Source organism: Dendrobates tinctorius, unplaced genomic scaffold (genome assembly GCF_039654945.1).
Source record: "Dendrobates tinctorius isolate UK_male_01 unplaced genomic scaffold, ASM3965494v1 ptg000035l, whole genome shotgun sequence".
Lineage (NCBI taxonomy): Eukaryota > Metazoa > Chordata > Amphibia > Anura > Dendrobatidae > Dendrobates > Dendrobates tinctorius.
The window spans coordinates 7,734,033-7,754,979 of NW_027361703.1; the positions used below are offsets into that span (position 1 = coordinate 7,734,033).

Consider the following 20,947-nt stretch of genomic DNA (forward strand, 5'->3'; position numbering starts at 1 on the left):
AACATCAACTGTTATTCACTGTCCTATTAAGGGAATAGAAGAATCCAGGATATCTATAAACAGAAAGATAGTGAGGAAACACTTAGCTAGCCTAAATGAATTCAAGTCTCCAGGTCCAGATGAATTACACCCCAGAGTACTGAAGGAGATAGCAGAAGAAATTTTTGAACCCCTCTCTATAATCTTTGAAAATTCTTGGAGAACAGGAGAAGTGCCAGAAGACTGGAGAAGAGCAAATGTTGTTCCTATCTTCAAAAAGGGGAAGAAGGTGGACCCAGGTAACTATAGGCCAGTGAGTCTGACTTCTATACCAGGAAAGATCTTTGAACAAATTATTAAACAACATGTATGTCAATACCTGGATAAGAATGAAGTGATTAAACAGAGTCAGCATGGGTTTGTAACTAATAAGTCATGTCAGACTAACTTAATTTCCTTCTATGACGGTATCACTGATTGGGTGGATCAAGGAAATGCTGTAGATATAGTATATCTTGACTTCAGCAAAGCATTTGACAAAGTCTCTCATACAATCCTTATTGAAAAAATGATTAAGTATGGAGTGGACAAGGCAACTGTTAGGTGGATTCATAACTGGCTTAGTGATCGGACCCAAAGAGTGGTCGTAAATGGCTGCACATCCAGTTGGAAGAATGTCTCAAGTGGGGTACCACAGGGCTCTGTCCTGGGCCCTGTATTGTTCAACATCTTTATCAACGATTTAGATGAAGGAATTGAGGGTAAACTGATTAAATTTGCTGATGACACAAAGCTAGGAGGGATAGCTAATACTAGAGAAGAGAGAGAGAGGATTCAAAAAGATTTAAATAAACTGGAGAAGTGGGCAGCAACTAACAGAATGGTTTTTAACAGGGAGAAATGCAAAGTACTACATCTGGGCAATAAATATGGAAAAAGCATATATAGAATGGGAGGAATAGGGCTAAGTGACAGCACATGTGAAAAAGACTTGGGTATACTAATAGATCACAGACTGAATATGAGTCAACAGTGTGATGCAGCAGCAAAAAAGGCAAATGCAATTCTAGGATGTATTAACAGAAGCATACAGTCTAGATCACGTGAAGTCATTATTTCCCTCTACTCCTCTTTGGTCAGACCTCATCTGGAATATTGTGTCCAGTTTTGGGCACCACATTTTAAAAAAGACATCAACAAACTGGAGCAAGTTCAGAAAAGAGCGACCAGAATGGTGACCGGTCTGCAAACCCTGTCTTATGAGGAAAGGTTGCAGGATTTGGGAATGTTTAGTTTGCAAAAGAGAAGACTGAGAGGAGACTTAATAGCTGTCTACAAATATCTAAAGGGCTGTCACATTGTAGAAGGATCAACTTTATTCTCATTTGCACAAGGAAAGACTAGAAGCAATGGGATGAAACTGAATGGGAGGAGACACAGATTAGATATTAGAAAAAACTTTTTGACAGTTAGAGTGATCAATGAGTGGAACAGGCTGCCACGAGAAGTGGTGAGTTCTCCTTCAATGGAAGTCTTCAAACAGAGGCTGGACAGACATCTGACTGGGATGATTTAGCGAATCCTGCTTTGAGCAGGGGGTTGGACCAGATGGCCCAGGAGGTCCCTTCCAACTCTACGATTCTATGATTCTATGATTCAAGTGCGGAGCTGGGAAACGAAAAACTGCAATTGTGGAGTTTCGATTTTTTTTTTCTCTTGTTGGCATTAACCATTTTTTGTTTTCAATCACTTATATTATCTTCTCCAATACTACACTATTAGGCTATGTTCACATGTCCAGTAGTCATCCGTTAGAACGGTCCCAGCAGCAATCCATTGTGTATAGAGGTGTTACCTACCATTATAATCCTTCATCTGCCAGGAAGCTGTTGCAACCAATTACAGAAAATACGGGAAGCACAAATGTAAAAAAAGACCTAGTGGACAGTATGAAATAGCAAGGATACTAATTTTTTTTTTAATACAGACTGTGAAATAAGGAAAAAAACAAGCAAACAAACATTGCTACAACATTTTAAAAAATGCATGTAACCCAAAAACCTGATTTAAAAAGTAGGCCACTCTGATGACAGCTTCCCTTATAGTCATATTACAAATGTATTCTGCAAACCATGCTTGAAAGAGTAGTCATAAAGAATGATTTCCAGCAAACTGTCTCTGCCCACTGATCAAGCTAGAGGAACATTTTAGGGAATTCTGTAACCCGATGTCACAGTACTGCTCTCACAATAGGTTTTGAAATGTCTTAATGGTGTATGCCAAGTCTCAGTGATGGTGGACTACAATTCTTCAAATAAAGAAAGATGATGCCATGAAGGATACAAACTAACGCAATAGACATTTCAAGTTACATCACAATAGTTCGTCAGGTATCTGATAAATAAAACATGAATCTAAGATACAGACAGATTTCTATTGGCTAAGATGAACACAGGACCTCAATCGTCAGGACCCTGAATTCAATTATCATGGGTATAACTGCTATAAAAGAGGTTATTTCACGCGCTTTAAAAAATTGAGTTTAATATCCAGCAAAACACCCAAAGCGCCCTTGATTCTCCAGCTCTTCTCCCTTTTGTGCTGCATCGCTCCATTGCAGATATTCACATTTGTTGATTTTGTTAAATTTCTGCTTCCAGCTCAACTAAGCGTTTCTTCAGAGTCTTCTCTTGGGTCATATGCTTTTACCCCTCCCAGACGCTGCCTATCACAGCTCAGGAGTCTCTGGATACTGCTAGGACAGCAGCAGTGATTGGCGGAGTCTAGGAAGGAGGGGTTAAAGCACACCCCCAGAGAAGACTCTGTAGAAACGCCCAGTGCACTACAAATAGAGATTTCACATACTGTGCTCCAAATCGGAATATCTCTACGATGGAGTGATGCAGCAGAAAAAAGCGGCAGACTCAGGGGAGCACAGGGACTTTTACCTCCATATTTTTGAACTAGGGAAAGGTCCTCTTTCCTATGTCAAAGTGTAGTTGAAAACAGATTGCATAATACTTCGTCAGGAATCCATATCTCATTCAGGTCTCCGTACCTCCATATTTTGATTACGATCCTCTGCTTATAATCTAAAATCCCCCAAAACTGCTCACCTATTCTCTTTTATAGATATTAATGTGCAGAATTTGATTGCACCAATAAATACTTAGGTTTTTACAGTATTTCCTTTTAACTATCAGACCCCAGAGAAAAGAAAATTGCAAAAATAACAAGAATTTAAAGGTTTTTTTCTGATTTCACGTTAATAATGCATTATCTCAATGAAACATTCTACAACCTTCTTACATAACATGGGGGAAATGATCAAGAATGCAGTTCTGTATGCGAGTCTCAACGAAGAGTCCAAAGGGGTAAGATGCACAAAATTCAATTCATTTTTCTCCATTCATAGGAAGACTCCCCTCTTTCTGCTGCCCATGCCTTGTAAGAGTTTGTTTCTGCTATAATTTACACCACTTCTGTGGCGTAACTTACAGTGAATATAGTGGACCATGATAGACTATGCTCCCTTCTGCAAAGCTCCACACACTTTTCAAAAAGGGCATGAAAATAGCTAAAGTTGCAAAATGTTCTGCGAAAATTACGGCAGCTAATTTTCTGCACAAGTTTTCTGGGGAAAAAAAAAAATGTTTGATGATTTCCGTCCTTAGTGTTTTAATTACTCAACATCCAAAAGATATTGGTTTGTCGTCAGTGATTTTACTTTTAGAGGCAGAAACTTCTACCTAACTAATTCTGAAGTGAATACAGTTGTATCTAGTCTAAGGAAAGCATTGAGAACTAAATACACTAGCAGCTGCACAAATATCTGATCCTTCATTACCAGGTGCGGTATCATCTCAGCTCGGAGCAGGACTAAAGCCCCCCAAAACACTGGAATGTTAGATACTGATATCAATGGGGCCAATCACTAGGGGAGAGGTCAATCGAGCATGTCCGATTTCGGCCATTTGCTTTGTTCACATGGAGATAATTTGCCGGCTTTCTCATAGAGAACACAGGAGCGCTTTGCCGTGCACTCTTGTGTATGGGAGAGGCAGCAAAGAAACTGATGTGAAGAAGCCAAAAGTCTTAAAACTTAGGCACAACTAAGAGTGGCGCCCTAAATTGTGACTTTAAGCTTTTACACCCAGAATTCTGGCATGAAAGCTTCGCTGAATCGGCCGATTGCCTGATATTTAGGTCAAAACCTACACCAAAAATGACTCATCTAGGCATAAAAGGTAACCGAAAGGACAACAATAGGACCCCTTATTAACAAGTTCGATATGTTGTTTTAAAAAAATAGGAGATAAAAAGATTAAACAGATGCAAAATAAAAAATATATATGTTTTAAAAAAAAAAAAAGTTCCAGAAGTATAGAAAAAAAAAAAAAAAAGTTTCTGCGAATAAGACTCCGACCCTTTCCTGGTGTGCATCATTGAGGAGTATCTTTCCATCATGTTAATACTTATACCATTTGGGGGCTATAATGCCCACATGTGGGATCCTCGTATACACCTGCTCGGTTACTGCATTATGCTGCACTGCTATCAGGATTCTCCACACCATACCACATGGCTTGATTATTAGGGTTGCATATGATTCATTGCATTATGTCAGGGATGTGCCATCCATATTGAACTGCAATCCCCTATAGGTGACACTTTGCTACCCACCACCTTTAGTGTCCTTTGCACTAGTTTCGCCTATGCTGTATATCCATGTTTTTCCCCTAACCTGTATTGATCTTTTACTTGATCTTGAATAAAGTAATTACCCATTTTTCACATTCAGACTAGTGGATCATTTCCTTCTTCCCTTTGATGCATTATATGACAATTAGTCTTCTACCAGTCCATTATTTGGCAGATATGGGTATTATTCCATTGTAAAATGAGTTTACACATACACTTGTATAACAATTCTGCCAATCTTTTCTATAAGCTTTCGTTATTCATATTAATGTGTCTAATCACTATACCTAATTTAACCACATTATTTGTACTGTGGAGTAGCTTAACACTTTGCTTGTAGCTGTCTCGTGTATTTGATCATATTGCGTGTTGTATATGTGATATCAATAATGTAATATATTTTTCAGCTTTGAGCTATTTTGGAGTTACCTCTATCTTTTTCTTAAAATTCATTTATTAACCATAAAACATACACACATGTACACAACCAAGCCAGAGAGAGAGAGAGAGTGTGTGTGTGTGTGTGTGTGTGTGTGTGTGTGTGTGTGTGTGTGTGTGTGTGTGTGTGTGTGTATATATATATATATATATATATATATATATATATATATATATACACACACACACATGTACACACACACACACATACACACACACACTTGTCAAGGTAATTACAAAAGGACAACAAATTTGTACAGTAAATTGCTCGTACAATTTCAGTTTCATGAGTCCATATAGTGCTGTACGCATAATAAACCATTGGCTAAGTGAACAGAAGACATTACTCAACTTTATGTCTATTTGGTAACATGTATCTCAAAAAATGACATTATACACCTAATCGAACTATAACTATCCTATCCCACCGTCAAGTACCTTTGTGTAATATTTACAGCTATATGATGCCATAGAGTATGACTTGATGTATTTTTACCATGACATTCATGATGGTGCCAGGCCGCCATGTCCCGGTACAGTAAGATGAGAAGAGTTCCACCTGTCCCAAATCTTGTCAAATTCCCCTAAAGAGCCCCTGTTTTGATATAATGTTCGCTCGTACAGTATAATTGAGTTTACCAATCCTATCCACGCCTTGAGAGAGGGATGCGCACCACCCATCCAGTGTAATGCCAGCACCTTTCTAGCCAGAAAGAGTGTCTCACGCAGAAAAATTTTAACATAATGTCCCCAAATTTCTTCGTCTAGCACCCCAAATAAGCAGACTAGAGGATGAGAGGAACAGGGGTTTGTACCAGAGATGTCAACAACGACATTACTTGACTCCAGTAAGATAGGATAAAAGGGCAGCCCCATACCATGTGTATAAAGTTTGCTTCCAATGAGCAACATCTCAAACATTCTGATGTCCGGGATCGACCCATTTTAAAAAGCCGCCACGGAGTTAGATATAACTGATGTATGATATACAACTGGGTCATTCAATTATTGACTGATGGGGACACCCCAATTGGAGATTCAAGAATCTCCTCCCAATCCGGAGTTACCTCTATCTTAAAGGTCTAGGCTGAGTTGGTCATTTGAATAAAGTACCCAGTGGATATACAGTCATGGCCAAAAGTTTTGAGAATGACACAAATATTAATTTTTACAAAGTCTACTGCTTCATTTTTTCTAATGGCAATTTGCATATACTCCAGAATGTTATAAAGAGTGATCAGCTTAACATCAATTACTTGCAAAGTCAATATTTGCCTAGAAAATTAACTTTATCCCCCAAAACACATTTCAACATCATTGCAGCCCTGCCTTAAAAGGACCAGCTAACATCGTTTCAGTGATTGCTCCATTAACACAGGTGTGGGTGTTGATGAGGACAGGGCTGGAGATCAATCTGTCATGATTGAGAATGACACCACTGGACACTTTAAAAGGAGGCTGGTGCTTGGCATCATTGTTTCTCTTCTGTTAACCATGGTTATCTCTAAAGAAACACGTGCAGTCATCATTGCACTGCACAAAAATCGCCTAACAGGGAAGAGTATCGCAGCTAGAAAGATTGCACCTCAGTCAACAATCTATCGCATCATCAAGAACTTCAAGGAGAGCGGTTCCCTTGTTGCCAAAAAGGCTCCAGGGCGCCCAAGAAAGACCAGCAAGCGCCAGGACCGTCTCTTAAAAGTGTTTCAGCTGAGGGATCGGGCTACCAGCAGTGCAGAGCTTGCTCAGGAATGGCAGCAGGCAGGTGTGAGTGCATCTGCACGCACTGCGAGGTGGAGACTCTTGGAGCAAGGCCTGGTCTCAAGGAGGGCAGCAAAGAAGCCACTTCTCTCCAGAAAAAACATCATGGACAGACTGATATTCTGCAAGAGGTACAGGGAGTGGACTGCTAAGGACTGGGGTAAAGTCATTTTCTCTGATGAATCCCCTTTTCGATTGTTTGGGACATCTGGAAAATGGCTTATTCGGAGAAGACCAGGTGAGCGCTACCACCAGTCTTGTCTCATGCCAACTGTCAAGCATCCTGAAACCATTCATGTGTGGGGTGGCTTCTCAGCCAACGGAATGGGCTCTCTCTCACTCTTGCCTAAAAACACAGCCATGAATAAAGAATGGTACCAGAATGTCCTCTGAGAGCAACTTCTCCCAACCGTCCAAGAGCAGTTTGGCGATCAACAATGCCTTTTTCAACAAGATGGAGCACCTTGCCATAAAGCAAAGGTGATAACTAAATGGCTCAGGGAACAAAACATAGAGATTTTGGGACCATGGCCTGGAAACTCCCCAGATCTTAATCCCATTGAGAACTTGTGGTCAATCATCAAGAGACGGGTGGACAAACAAAAACCTTCAAATTCAGACAAAATAAAAGCATTGATTTTGCAAGAATGGACTGCTATCAGTCAGGATTTGATCCAGAAGTTGATTGAGAGCATGCCAGGGAGAATTGCTGAGGTCCTGAAGAAGGGTCAACACTGCAAATATTGACTTGCTGTATTAACTCATTCTGTCAATATAACCTTTTGTTACTCATAATATGATTGCAATTATATTTCTGTATGTGATAAAAAAATAGGACAAACACATAAAAACCAGAGGGCAGCAGATCATGTGAAAATATAATATTTGTGTCATTCTCAAAACTTTTGGCCATGACTGTAGTGTGTCTAGTTTTAGCAACTTGTAAGATGCACATATCCTACAGTGTGTGCCCTAGATGTAATAGATCAGCTATGGGAAAAGTGTTCCCCACAATGTCCACTAGATGTCACTAGAGCACCAGGTACACAGGGGCGATGCCTATGCCTGAGCACAATAATAGTTAGCCTTTGCATTTCTGTAGAGAATGGAGCTTCTTTCACTCTCCTTCATTTTTCCCTAAATGTTTCCTGAAGGTCTAGAAATGAAATGGAGTCTATTTTGCATTATATAGCTGTCTGTATAGTCTGCATCTTCACTAGAAAAGAAGCTGGGCGGGAAATCTACATAGAAGAAAGCATTCTAGCAAGTAAATCACAGAACACTTGTACTCAGGGGTAGAAAGAGTTACCTGTAGTCTAAGGGCCGGCCCATGGGTGGCTCTCCTCTTCCCCACCTGTATACTGGATCCTCCTATCATAAGATGGATAAAAGAGCATTAATATTTGAAAATGGAATAGAATATGTGCAAAAAATAACAAAAACCCAACACATACCCCCCTATATGGTCCACTTCGTCTTTCATATGCATGGGAATCATCATATTCTCTGTAATCTGCTTCACTGTAATCTTCATAATGATGATAGCCTTCATCATCTGGTCTTCGAACCACACTTACCACTCTGCGATACTCTTCCTTTATAAAAGGTAAGGAAAAATATAAAAAAGATGATGAAATCTACAATTGTATATTTGCATGTTTGTTGTAATCAATTTAAATGGTGATCCTTTTAGTATAACCCAAAATCTATACACCCACTCAAGAACCCATCATGTAGGCTGCTGTGTTCTCAGACTAAGGCCACAGTCACACGTTCAGTATCTATTCTATTATTTCTAAACACACTTTTTCGGTGATTACTTTGTATCCTCGTTCATACTGCACCCACACACACAAATGATACACCATTTGAAAGGTAAACTTGCCCCCTTCAGCAAAAAAATAGCCAAACAAACCACACATCCACGATTTGATCATAAAATACATTTTAAACATTAATTTTCATAAACCTGCAGTAACGAAAAGTGACCTGCAGGTGGCACCACAGTACCCCAAAGAACATAACCACAAAGCTGCTCCACAAATACACACGATACATCATTTGAAAGGTAAACTTGCTCCCTTCAGCAAGAAAAGAGTCAAACAAAACACACATTCACAATTTTATCACTAACTACAGTTTAAAGGGAATCTGTCACCCCATTTTTCGAGTATCAGCTGCCGGCACCGCCATCAGGGGCTTATCTACAGCATTCTGTAATGCTGTAGATAAGCCCCCGATGTAACCTGAAAGAGAAGAAAAATGAGTTAGCTTATACTAACCCAGGGGCGGTCCAGGTCCGGTTTTGGTCCGATGGGTGTTGCGGTCCAGTCCTACAGTGCACAGGCGCCGGGAGGAGCCACAACAGGCAGCAAAGATGTCAACGTTAGAAGATGGGAGGCGCCGGACCACAACACCCATCGGAACAAGACAGGAACGCCCCCCGGTGAGTATAATATAACTCATTTTTCTTATCTTTCAGGTTACATCGGGGGCTTATCTACAGCATTACAGAATGCTGTAGATAAGCCCCTGATGGCGGTGCCAGCAGCTGATACTCAAAAAATGGGGTGACAGATTCCCTTTAAACATTTATTTTCATAAACCTACAGATTGACACAATGACCTGCAGGTGGCACCTCAATCGGAAGACATTTTTTGGCCTCTACTTACGAAACCAATTTATTGTATTACCAAGCTACATATATAGATACCTGTCTGTGTTCATCAGCTCATGAAATAATGAAATACATATACATTTGACCAGCTTGCTTTTTCTGAAATTGCCTGCGCCCCCAATGACTAAAGTGAGAAAATTTTGCACGGGTCAAGCTAGTTTGATCAGTATTTTACCTCAGTATCTGTAAGCCAAAACCAGGAGTGGGTGATAAATCCAGAAGTGGTGACGTGTTTCTATTATACTTTTCCTCTGATTTTTCCACTCCTGATGTTGGCTTGCAGATTCTTAGGTAAAATACTGACCAAATACTGAACGTGTGACTGTGGCATTAGGCCTCTCACCCAGACATCTGTTTTTCACGTGCGCATTCTATATGTAGCTTTCACAGGACAAGAACCCAAACATAGCCTTGGCTATGACTAAGAACAATTTTGTTCGAAACGCGTAATCCCCTGGATCTACAATTTTAACAGCATGTTTTTAAAGATATTGCAATAAAGATGAAGTTTTAACGTCTATTCAACCATCTGATTTGGATGTTTGTTGCTGGAACTTTTTTGTTTGATTACCACAGCCGCTTTTTCCGACCACCATCCTGGAGTCCACACCCAAAGCCACAGGAATTCATCTAATGGTGAGCTGAATACCCTTTTTTTTTTCTCCTATATTGATATATGTTAGAACAAGAACCCAGTATAGTCTACGAAGCTGTTCATATGTCCATGCTTCTTTGTGGAACATGTATCCACCAAAAAATCTTGGGAAAAGGTCTGTGATTAAAGGGAATCTGTCACCTCATTTTTGGTCTATGAGCTGCGGCCACCGCCATCAGGGGCTTATCAACAGCATTCTGTAATGCTGTAGATAAGCCCCTGATGTAACCTGAAAGATAAAAAAAACGAGTTGGAGTATACTCACTGGGGGGCACAGTCTGGTGCGGTGGGTGTCGCGGTCTGGTCCGGCGCCTCCCATCTTCTAGCGATGACGTCCTCCTCCTTACTTCTGCTGCGGCTCCTGCGCAGGCGTACATTATCTGCCCTGTTGAGGGCAGAGTAAAGTACTAGTGCGCAGGCATCGGTAAAGGTCAGAGAGGTCCGGTGCCTGTGCACTGCAGTACTTTACTCTGCCCTCAACAGGGCAGATAAAGTACGCCTGCACAGGAGCCGCGGAAGTAATAAGGCGGAGGACGTCATCTCTAGAAGATGGGAGGCACCGGACCAGACTGCGACACCCATTGGACCGGACCCCGGGGTGAGTATATAATCTAACTCGTTTTTCTTATCTTTCAGATTACATCGGGGGCTTATCAACAGCATTACAGAATGCTGTAGATAAGCCCCTGATGGCGGTGGCCGCATCTCATAGGCCAAAAATGAGGTGACAGATTCCCTATAAAATTGGAATTAAGAGGAGAAGCTTTGTATTTTTTTATTTTTTAAGAAAAGAAAATCCCTAAAGAAACCCTGTAAAAGCTAACACATTGACCAAACACTAAGGAAAGTCGGACCGATTTTTTGCGTACATGAAGAATAACGAACATGGGAATGAGGGCTAAGACGGTATTGTTTAGGAAACTTGATTCAACAAAGCTTAGACGACATATGTATACAGAAGTGTCCTGACTCTGGCCCCTCCACTTACCACCACGAGATGTTGGAGAAAAAAGGTTCTGGCTGTTGGATTTCAACATGCCTGATCCTTGTGTTCTCATGGAAGATAAGTCACCACAACAGTGTCTAAGTATGGAAAGATCCCCTATAAAATTCCACTCATTACCTTTATATCTTGGGACCTGAAAGCTTTCCTGGCAGATATACAAATAAGGTTTTTGAAAGTCAAAAGCCTCTGCACATACATTAGATGTCTCCGCCAGCCGCATTTCTATGATTTCAATGGGAGACCAAAGTGGTTAGAAGTACGAAATCAGACAATCAGCCGGTCAGTGCCCCCATACACATGCGAGTGTCAGCCGAACACATCATTACCAGCAGATGCTGCCAACATTATTCTAATGTGTATGGGTGATGGCTTACATGAGGAGAACTGACTTTACTTGACATGGGGGACTCTTTAGAAAATAGTATAACCGATACGAGACCCTACATGCCACACACCAGGGAGAAGAAAGGTGGTTATATTCAGCACTCCAGGTGGATGGTAGTGCTCTATGGTAGGATGGACACCAAAATAATAATGTACAACAGACCAAGGCACTCCTAAGCTGCAGTGAAGAACCTGTATTGATCTGTTGGTCGTTCATATTCATGGGTACCACACTTTACAAGAGGGCCAACATTTTGGTCCTCCTGAACCTTGATTACGGCCGAGGATGAAAACAGATATACATAGTAACAGTTAGTAAGGCCAAAAAAAGACATTTGTCCATCCAGTTCAGCCTATATTCCATCAGAATAAATCCCCAGATATACGTCCTTCTAAAAAAACTACTTGATGCTCCTAGAGTTATTTCTTGAAAGGACAATTTCAGATTCACCCCAAAAACTCTCATGAAGTGCCAAATTTGGCAACAGGTTTTTGGGGTTTTTTTTAAGGTCCATTACTAAGCTTGTTTGACCCCATCAAATCAATAACCAAAGAGAAGACGCATATTTTCTTACTCTACTACTTAATTGTACAGAGTCTGAACATGGATCTGTAACACCTCATCCTGTTCTTCACACTGTATTCTCATCTATACATACTTCTGGTTGTTCTGTAACTGTTTTCATTCACGGCCGTGATCGAGGTTCAGGAGGACCAAAATGTTGGCCATCTTGTAAAGTGTGGTACACATGAACATGACATGCGCACAATTGTCTTAAATGCAGCTTAGGAGGGCCATGTCTTATCATGCAACACATGAGGGTGAGTCCACCAAAATTGGTAATAAAAGATAATGCTGGATTTTCATTAAAGAGGACCTGCCCACCAGGCCAAAAGTGGCCCGTTTTTGTTCTTATTTTATTCCAGCTGCTCCCCGGAGTATTCCGTCTTCTTTCTAAATCTGTTATAAGGTTCCATAGAGATAGATCTTTTTATTTCGTTCTTCATTTTATTGTCTTTACAAGAGGGTGTGTCCCTCAGGATTCTCTGGAGGCGGGACAATAGACTACTCTTCATTATTACTCAGTGAGCAACCCCCCTTTGGAAAAGACCATAAAAAGGCCCAGAACTCTGGTGGATCATAAAAACACAAACAGCTAAATATCCAGGGGAGCAGCCAGAATAAAACAAGAACAATAACTGGAAAAGCTTGAACCTGGCGACAGGTCCTCTTTAACTGATGTGCCTCCAGACCAGTAAATGTGAAGTACTTACCTCCGGAGGACCCTCACGAGGTGGGAGCCTATGTCTGGGTAACCGTTCATAATCATATCTGCTATCATTCCACATCTCTTCTTTTCTGTAGTCCACTAAAATATAGAAGAAAACACAGCATGTATTGGAAAACGTACCACTCTTTTTTAATTTGTTTATTAACCACAAACAGAATATACAGTATACATACTTGCATATTGTGATAAGTACTGTATAGAATATATATTGCTAGATAGTATTAAATGCAAAGCAAAATGTACATTCCGGTTTACATACGGGATAAAACGTAATGTCAGTTAAATTGTACCAGCCTTCATATTATTGCACAAGTGAAAAAACCTATTTAACTTCCTAAACTACAACTATAACTACAAGAAACTACTATTTATTCGGACTCCCATGACAGCACCACGAGAGAGGGGATCCGCCCTTCAGGAACAGGAAACCTACAGATACAAAGGGGCGGCACCTCTCCCACGCATCAGTTGGTTTCCTGTTCCTGAGGGGACGGGATCCCACAGACAGATGGATCCCAGGCCGGCCGGTGCAGGTAGCGGGGGGGGGGGGGGGTCTCCTACCTCGGCCTGGCGAGGAGCTCCTGGAGGACGCCACGGTGGCCCTGGATGGGCAGCACGGCGGTGGCGTGTGCAGCAAGGAGCAGCATCCGGAGGATGTCCGTCTCCATAGGAAGGATCAGCCGCTGCCGGTGAGTATGCCCCCCGGGGTCTCACGGCTCCGGCGGCGCGATTGCAGTGGTCGGGGGGGCCGGCGCGGCTGCATGGTGCTGGGGACCGGGGAGCGCTGCATAGGGGAACGTCCGGGAGTCCCTAGTGACTTCCGGTTTTCGTCGGGGTCGCGGTGACGTCGGGGGGGCGGAGCCTGGGGGCGCTTCCGGGTCGGCGGCGCCACTGCGCAGGCCCCAAGATGGCGGCACCCATCGGGAGAGGCGCCGGTAAGCGCCGGTCCACCGGCCAATAGCGGCGCCAGCTGGGGAGGGGGGCGCGGCATATCTGCTGTACGGAGGAGGGGTATATAGGCAGGACCCTAGATGGGTGCCATGCCTTGGCCACATCATTGCAGCGCAGTAATGGAGAGTGATCATCAGCAGCAAAAGCAGCAGCAACGGCGGCAGCAGTAGCGACAAGCATCACTGCCGCCCCTGGAGGACCTTCGGCAGGTCAGACAAAAGAGGAAAGAGTCCCATGACAGTAAGGAGCATGCGGGATGAAGTAACCAATCCAGTCATAAAAGCTCCTCTAGACGGACAGGAGCATCGACTGAGAAAAATCGCCCTCATTCTCCGGTACTTAATTGTGGCACTGGTAAGTGATCTATGTGAATCTTCACTCAGTGATGGGGCCTACCTCTATGTTTTAATTTAGGGGAAGAAAGCCACAAGTAAAACAAAACACAGAGAATGCGCACTGTGTGCATGCCCGTTGCCAGACTCGTGCCCCAAAAGGTTGTGTCCCCCTGTATCCAGCAGACAGTGGCGGAAGAATCACCCGTGGTAGCTGCAAGATTGAAGGACATAGTCAGGGCAGAGATGAGGGAAACCCCGAAATCCCTGTCCCAACCGGGAAGCTTAAGGGGTGGGGACCCTGTGGAGTCTGATTCCTCGGTAGAATGGAGGAGAAGTAAGGACTCTCATGTTTCATCCCCCTCATCCTCCTCAGAGGAGGAGGATTCGGGTCGGTTTTGTCTGCCGCTTGACCGAGTAGACAAGCTGGTAAAAGCGGTGAGAGGAACAATGGAAGTGGAGGAGCCCAGACCTCAGTTATCCATGCAGGATGTCATGTTCGGTGGGCTGGAGCAGAGGAAGCGAAGGGTCTTCCCCTTGAACGAAAAGATTCAAGATTTAATCCGTAGAGAGTGGAAGAAACCAGATAAGAGAGGTTTGCTACCTCCAGCCCTCAAACGTAGATACCCCTTCGATGATCCGACGGTGAACACTTGGGACAAAGTCCCCAAATTAGACGCGGCAATCGCGAAGGCATCAAAAATGTCCTCACTATCTTTTGAGGACATGGGGTCCCTTAAAGATCCTCTAGATAGGAAGGCAGATACCTTCCTTAAGAGCACCTGGGAGATGGCAGCCGGTTCTTTAAGACCAGCAGTAGCGTCAACCTGTACGGCCAGGTCCATGATGATCTGGTTGGACCAGTTAGAATCACAGTTGAAACAGGGGACGTCTAGACAGACTATTCTTGGGGCCCTACCAGTAATCCAGGAGGTCGCAGCCTACCTAGCGGACGCCTCTGCTGATGCGGCAAGAATGGCCGCCAGGGCAGCAGGACTCTCTAATGAGGCTTGTAGAGCCTTGTGGCTAAAGTGCTGGCAAGGAGACGTTCAATCCAGAGCAAAACTCTGCACTATCCCGTGTGAGGGGGAATATTTGTTCGGCGCAGTCCTGGATGAGCTGCTTGAGAAAGCCGGGGACGATAAGAAAAAGTTCCCGAATTTGTGGTCCACATCCTACCGACGTCCATTCAATAGAAGGAGATTCGGTCAGGGGAGAAGGCGCAATCCTTCACCTAATAGAGACCGTCCCAGATGGGAAGATAGGAGAAGAGGTACGGGCTTCATGTTCAGGCGTTCCTCAAGAGAGCGAAAGAAACCGAGCCAATGACTAGCAATTCCCGTGAGGGGTAGACTGTCAGCTTTCCTCCTAGCATGGTTGCAGATCACCAATAGTGACTGGGTGCGGAATGTAATATCCACCAGGCTCAGGTTGGAGTTCAGTAATGTTCCACGGGATACCTTTAAACTAAAGACCCTTAAGATCTTCGCCCCTTGAACAGGCTGCTTTAGAGGCAGAAGTAAAAAGCCTGTGCCTGAAAAATGTCCTGGTGGAGGTTCTGGAATCGGAGAGAGGTAGAGGCTTCTACTCTCCCTTATTCCTGATCCAAAAACCAGATAAGACATTTAGAACCATCATTAATTTACGTTCCCTCAATGAATTTTTGGTTAATCACACCTTTAAGATGGAATCCATCAATTCAACAATAAAGATGTTGTTTGAAGGGTTTTTCATGGCAGTCGTGGATTTGAAAGACGCGTACTATCATGTGCCTATCCACGCAGACTTCCAGCATTTCCTAAGAGTAGCGGTTTCAATAGACGGTATGATCCGTCATTTTCAGTATAGAGCTCTTCCTTTTGGTCTCTCAGCGGCGCCTCGGGTATTTACGAAAATAGTGGCCGAGGTCATGGCTCATTTGCGGGAGGCCGATATCGTGATTGTCCCGTACTTAGACGATTTCTTGATTGTGGAGAATTCGGTAGACCATTGTCTATCCCAGCTAGAGAAGGCTAAATTCAGACTAGAGAGCCTCGGATGGATAATAAATTATGAGAAATCCCGATTTCAGCCCCTAAGAGTCCAAAAGTTTCTAGGCTTACTGATAATTCAGAAACTCAACAGTGTCTTTTGCCATTAGATAAATTAGAACATATACAACAGCAGGTACTTCGGGCAATTAATAGACCCTCCATGACCCTCAGGCAAGCCATGTCTCTGTTAGGCTCTCTGACCTCATGTATCCCAGCAGTCAGGTGGGCACAATTTCACACTAGATCCCTTCAGAGAGACGTCCTAGTTAATAGCAGGGCCTTAGAGGAGTCTCGACAGGGTCAAGTATCGCTAAGCCCTTTGACTCTTACATCTCTTAGGTGGTGGCTCGAATGACAAAAACTTATCCTCAGGGGTGCCCTGGGTGACGTAGATAACCCGCATAACCACAGATGCTAGCCCCTGGGGTTGGGGGGCCACATGGGGGACATAGTGGTACAGGGACATTGGGACCCCAATGCGGAGACCTCATCTAAGCAGAGGGAGCTGTTGGCGATTGAGTTAGCAGTCAAAAAACTCGTTATGTACCTACAGGGTCATCATGTGAGGATCCTCTCGGACAACCAGGTAGCAATAGCCTATGTCAACCACCAAGGTGGATCACGCTCCGAGGCTCTGATGCGGATAACAGAACGTCTTTTTCAGATAGCCGAGGAAAATTTTCAATCTTTAACTGCGCTCCACATCAGAGGGAAAGACAACATGAAGGCAGACTTTCTAAGCCACAGGGCCCTAAGGCAAGGAGAATGGGCTTTAAACACGGACATTTAAAACCTGATTTCCCGCAAATGGGGTCAGCCGGAAGTAGACCTCTTTGCCACCAAAGAAAAGAGAAAGGAAAAAACATTCTGCTCTCTGAATACCAGGGAAAATCCACTGGCAGTGGATGCCCTCCTGATAAAATGGGACTTCTCTCTGGCATATGCCTTTCCACCATTAAACCTCTTACCTCTGGTAGTAAGGAAGATCAGAGAAGATCAAGCAAGGGTCATATTAATTGCCCCCTTCTAGCCCAGAAGGACCTGGTTTGCATGGTTGAGGACCATGTCGGTATGTGATCCCTGGGTACTGCCGAACCTTATGGATCTCCTCTACCAGGGGCCAGTCAGCCACCCACAGGTAGCGGGACTTCATTTGACGGCGTGGTGTTTGAGAGGACACTATTGAAGAAGAGGTTTTTCCAAAAATTGAATTGATACCCTCCTGAAAAGCAGAAAACAAGCTACCACAAATATCTATGCTAGAACCTGGAGGCGATTCCTGTCCACCTTTGAGTTTAATGTCAGGGACGGAATACCCACAAAACAGATTCTGGAATTCCTCCAGAGGGGGTCTCGAATTGGGTCTCTCCACAAGTACATTAAAGGTACAGGTTTCAGCCTTGGGGGCCCTATTTGCATGTGATATTGCCAGCAACTATTGGGTGGCGAGATTCATCAAAGCGGCTGCTAGATCGAGACCCATACACAAGGACAGATGTATTCCATGAGACTTAAATTTAGTCCTTACAGCCATGACAGAAAAACCATTCGAACCTCTAGATTCAGCTTCACTAAAGGTTATATCACTCAAGAGAGCCTTTCTGGTAGCGATAACATCCGCACGTAGAATAAGCGATATACAGGCACTTTCCAGACTGCCCCCTTATACAGAATTCTTACAGGATAGAGTAATCCTAAGGCCGGACCCGGTATACCTTCCCAAAGTAGCATCACACTTTCACAGGACGCAAGAGATAGTTCTGCCTTCCTTCCTCCCTAATCCGACCAATCCTAAGGAACAAAAACTTCAAGCGTTAGATGTTAAAAGATGCCTACTTAAATATGTATCAGCCAAGGATCCTTGGAGGAAGGAGAACGCATTATTTCTATCCTTCCAAGGTCCCAAGAAAGAGTGTAGAGTATCCAAACACACGTTAGCAAGGTGGATTAGAGAGGCTCTCTCTCTTGCCTACACAGCAGGTGGCGGTCCGGCTCCAAAGAATTTGAGGGCGCACTCCACTCGTGCCATGGCGTCATCTTGGGCAGAGAGATCGGGAGTGTCAATTGACCAGATATGTAAAAAGAAGGCCACCTGGTCATCTCCATCCACCTTTTTTAACCACTATCTGTTAGACATGGGTGCCTCCTCAGATCTCACCTTCGGGCTAAGGGTGCTGCAGGCTGTATTCCCTCCCTAAATTAGTTTACATCTCTGTAATTCTCTCATGGTGCTGTCGTGGGAGTCCGAATAAAGTAGTAAGTTACGTACCGGTAACGGTATTTTTCGGAAGCCCATGACAGCACCCTTAGTTCCCTCCCTTATTCACGTATAGAGGTGCACTCCTTTAAAAGATTGTTTCACGGATTTACCTTATATGGGAGTTGGTATAGAAATTGTAAATAGGAGATATAGACTGTATATATGCTGTGCCACTAAGCATGGTAGCCTCTCAAGCTCTGCAATCCAACTGATGCGTGGGAGAGGTGCCGCCCTTTTGTATCTGTAGGTTTCCTGTTCCTCAAGGGCGAATCCCCTCTCTCGTGGTGCTGTCATGGGCTTCCGAAAAATACCGTTACCGGTACGTAACTTAATACTTTCGCAGCCTGATTTCACACAATCAACTATTCACCATGCGATGTCTTCACTCTACAGAGTAAGATGAGAGGAATTCCACCTCTCCCAGATCTTTCCAAATTTACCCAGGCATCCCCTGTTTCGATACAGTGTACGTTCAGATGGGAAAATCGAATTCGCCAAATTGATCCAGATCCTAAGAGAGGGACATGAGCCCCCCCAATCCACCGCAGTGCCAGTACCTTTCGTGCCATAAATAGCGTCTCCCGCAAAAAAATCCCAGTATAGTGACCCCATGTCTCCTCATCCCATACCACAAACAAATAGACCAGTGGCTCAAGGAGAACAGGAGCTTGTACCAGAGGAAGTGAATAATGACATCACTTCTTTCCAATATTGTGCGATAATAGGACACTGCCAGATCATGTGGATAAAGTCTGCATCCAATGAACGAAATCTCAAACATTCCGATGATTGGAATCCGCCCATCTTAAAAAGTCGTGTCGGAGTCAGATATGATTGGTTTATGATATATAACACTATCATTCTGTTATTAATAGACAGAGACACCCCTATCGGAGACTCCAGAATTTCTTTCCACTCCTCTCCCTGTATATCAGGGATGAGGCTTTCCCATTTTCCTTTAACCGAGTTTATGGCGGATTCCGCCCCTACTGACAGCATGTATGTATACAAAGAGGAGATGAGACCCTGGGGACCCTGCGAATTAAGGATTCCTATCAAGGGTAGAGACGAAATAGCATTGTTTACACCCATACATCTCATGTGCGACTGAAAGGCAAATAACGGAAGAATTGGGATCTCAGGACATCATATTTAACCTGCAACTGTTTAAAAGACGTCAGGGTTCCATGATCATGCAAATCACCTATCGAGGAGACATTATGTTGAGTCCAAAATTCCGTGAACAGGTGTTCAAGTAGTACCAAAAGATAACCATTATTCCACAAGGGCATTTCAGCTATAATGTCCCCAAATCCAATCACCCTCTTAATCTGTCTCCACACTGATCGCGCCAAATGAAGCAGGGGCAACAAACGAGGGACACCAATTTTTTTCAGTTCCAGAAAGCCCAGTGGACAATTAGCTCATGCAGCATGGAGCAGGTGATTTTCAGAGTTAGGGAGACAATAACCGGGCATCCACTTACTTATAGCTCTGGCCTGTCCAGCCAGATAATATGGAAAAATGTCTGGTATCACTGCCCCACCCCCCTTTTTAGGTCTTTGCAGGATGGATAGCCTGAGTTTGGGCGTAGTTTTCCCCCATTCCCCCCCATACGTCCCCCAAGGACGTAATTTGGGAGTTCAAATTCGCAAAGAAGGACCTGGGTACCATCACAGCACTGTGTTGAAGAGAATAGCTGAACCTAGGGAGTAATATCATCTTGATTAAGTTAATGCGCCCGGCTACAGATAACAGGAGTTTACCCAAATTGTAAATGTAACTATCACCATTTCCAGCAGTGGGTGTATGTTGAGCCGCAAATCCAGCGTGCTGCTTTGAGATACGTGGACACCAAGGTACTTAAAACTGGGTACAATCGGCAATGAGGAAAGAGTTTCAAGCCGTGGCATCTGGGCATCAGAGAGAGGCATCAGGGCAGATTTCTCCCAATTTATATACAAGCCGGAATATTTGCTGAATTTGTTTATAGTGGCAATCACCTGTGTCAATGTTTCCTCCGCTCTATCCATAAATATCACCATATCGTCAGCATATAAGCCTATGGTATCTACCCGACCCGCTATTTCTATACCCTCTATATTAGACAAGATCTTATGCGAACTGCCAATACCTCAATCGCAAGAGCAAAAAGGGCCGGGGAAAGGGGACCCCTGACGGGTTCCTCTATGTAGTGAAAAGGATTCAGATATGGAACTATTTACAATGACACGGGCATTGGGTTTCATATCTATCTATATATATGCCTTATGTCTGTCTGTAACCGAAATCCCGCTGCGCTGATTGGTCGCAGCCGCCAGGCCCCTGCCAGGCCGCAACCAATCAACAACAGGCGCAGGCCGCAATTAGCAGGCCGCACGCCACCGCTACCGTGCTGTCGGGAGATCAGCGGCGCTATCCACTGATCTCCCGACGGTTGCCGCGGGTCATCTCTGGGCGCACGGGCGTCAGCGGCA

At 43.8% G+C, this 20,947-nt stretch overlaps 1 protein-coding gene across 12 annotated transcripts in view; it reads right to left on the reverse strand.

The window, feature by feature from the left end:
- Positions 1 to 20,947, reverse strand: part of PPHLN1 (periphilin 1) — a 185,386-nt gene that overhangs the window by 118,309 nt on the left and 46,130 nt on the right. For all 12 annotated transcript variants that reach the window (XM_073573247.1, XM_073573252.1, XM_073573249.1 and 9 more), the window contains 3 exons: positions 12,878 to 12,972; positions 8,334 to 8,474; positions 8,189 to 8,250 (listed from right to left, as the gene is read on the reverse strand). In XM_073573247.1, coding sequence (XP_073429348.1) covers positions 8,189 to 8,250; positions 8,334 to 8,474; positions 12,878 to 12,972 — 298 coding nt within the window. The remainder of the gene's footprint in view (positions 1 to 8,188; positions 8,251 to 8,333; positions 8,475 to 12,877; positions 12,973 to 20,947) is intronic.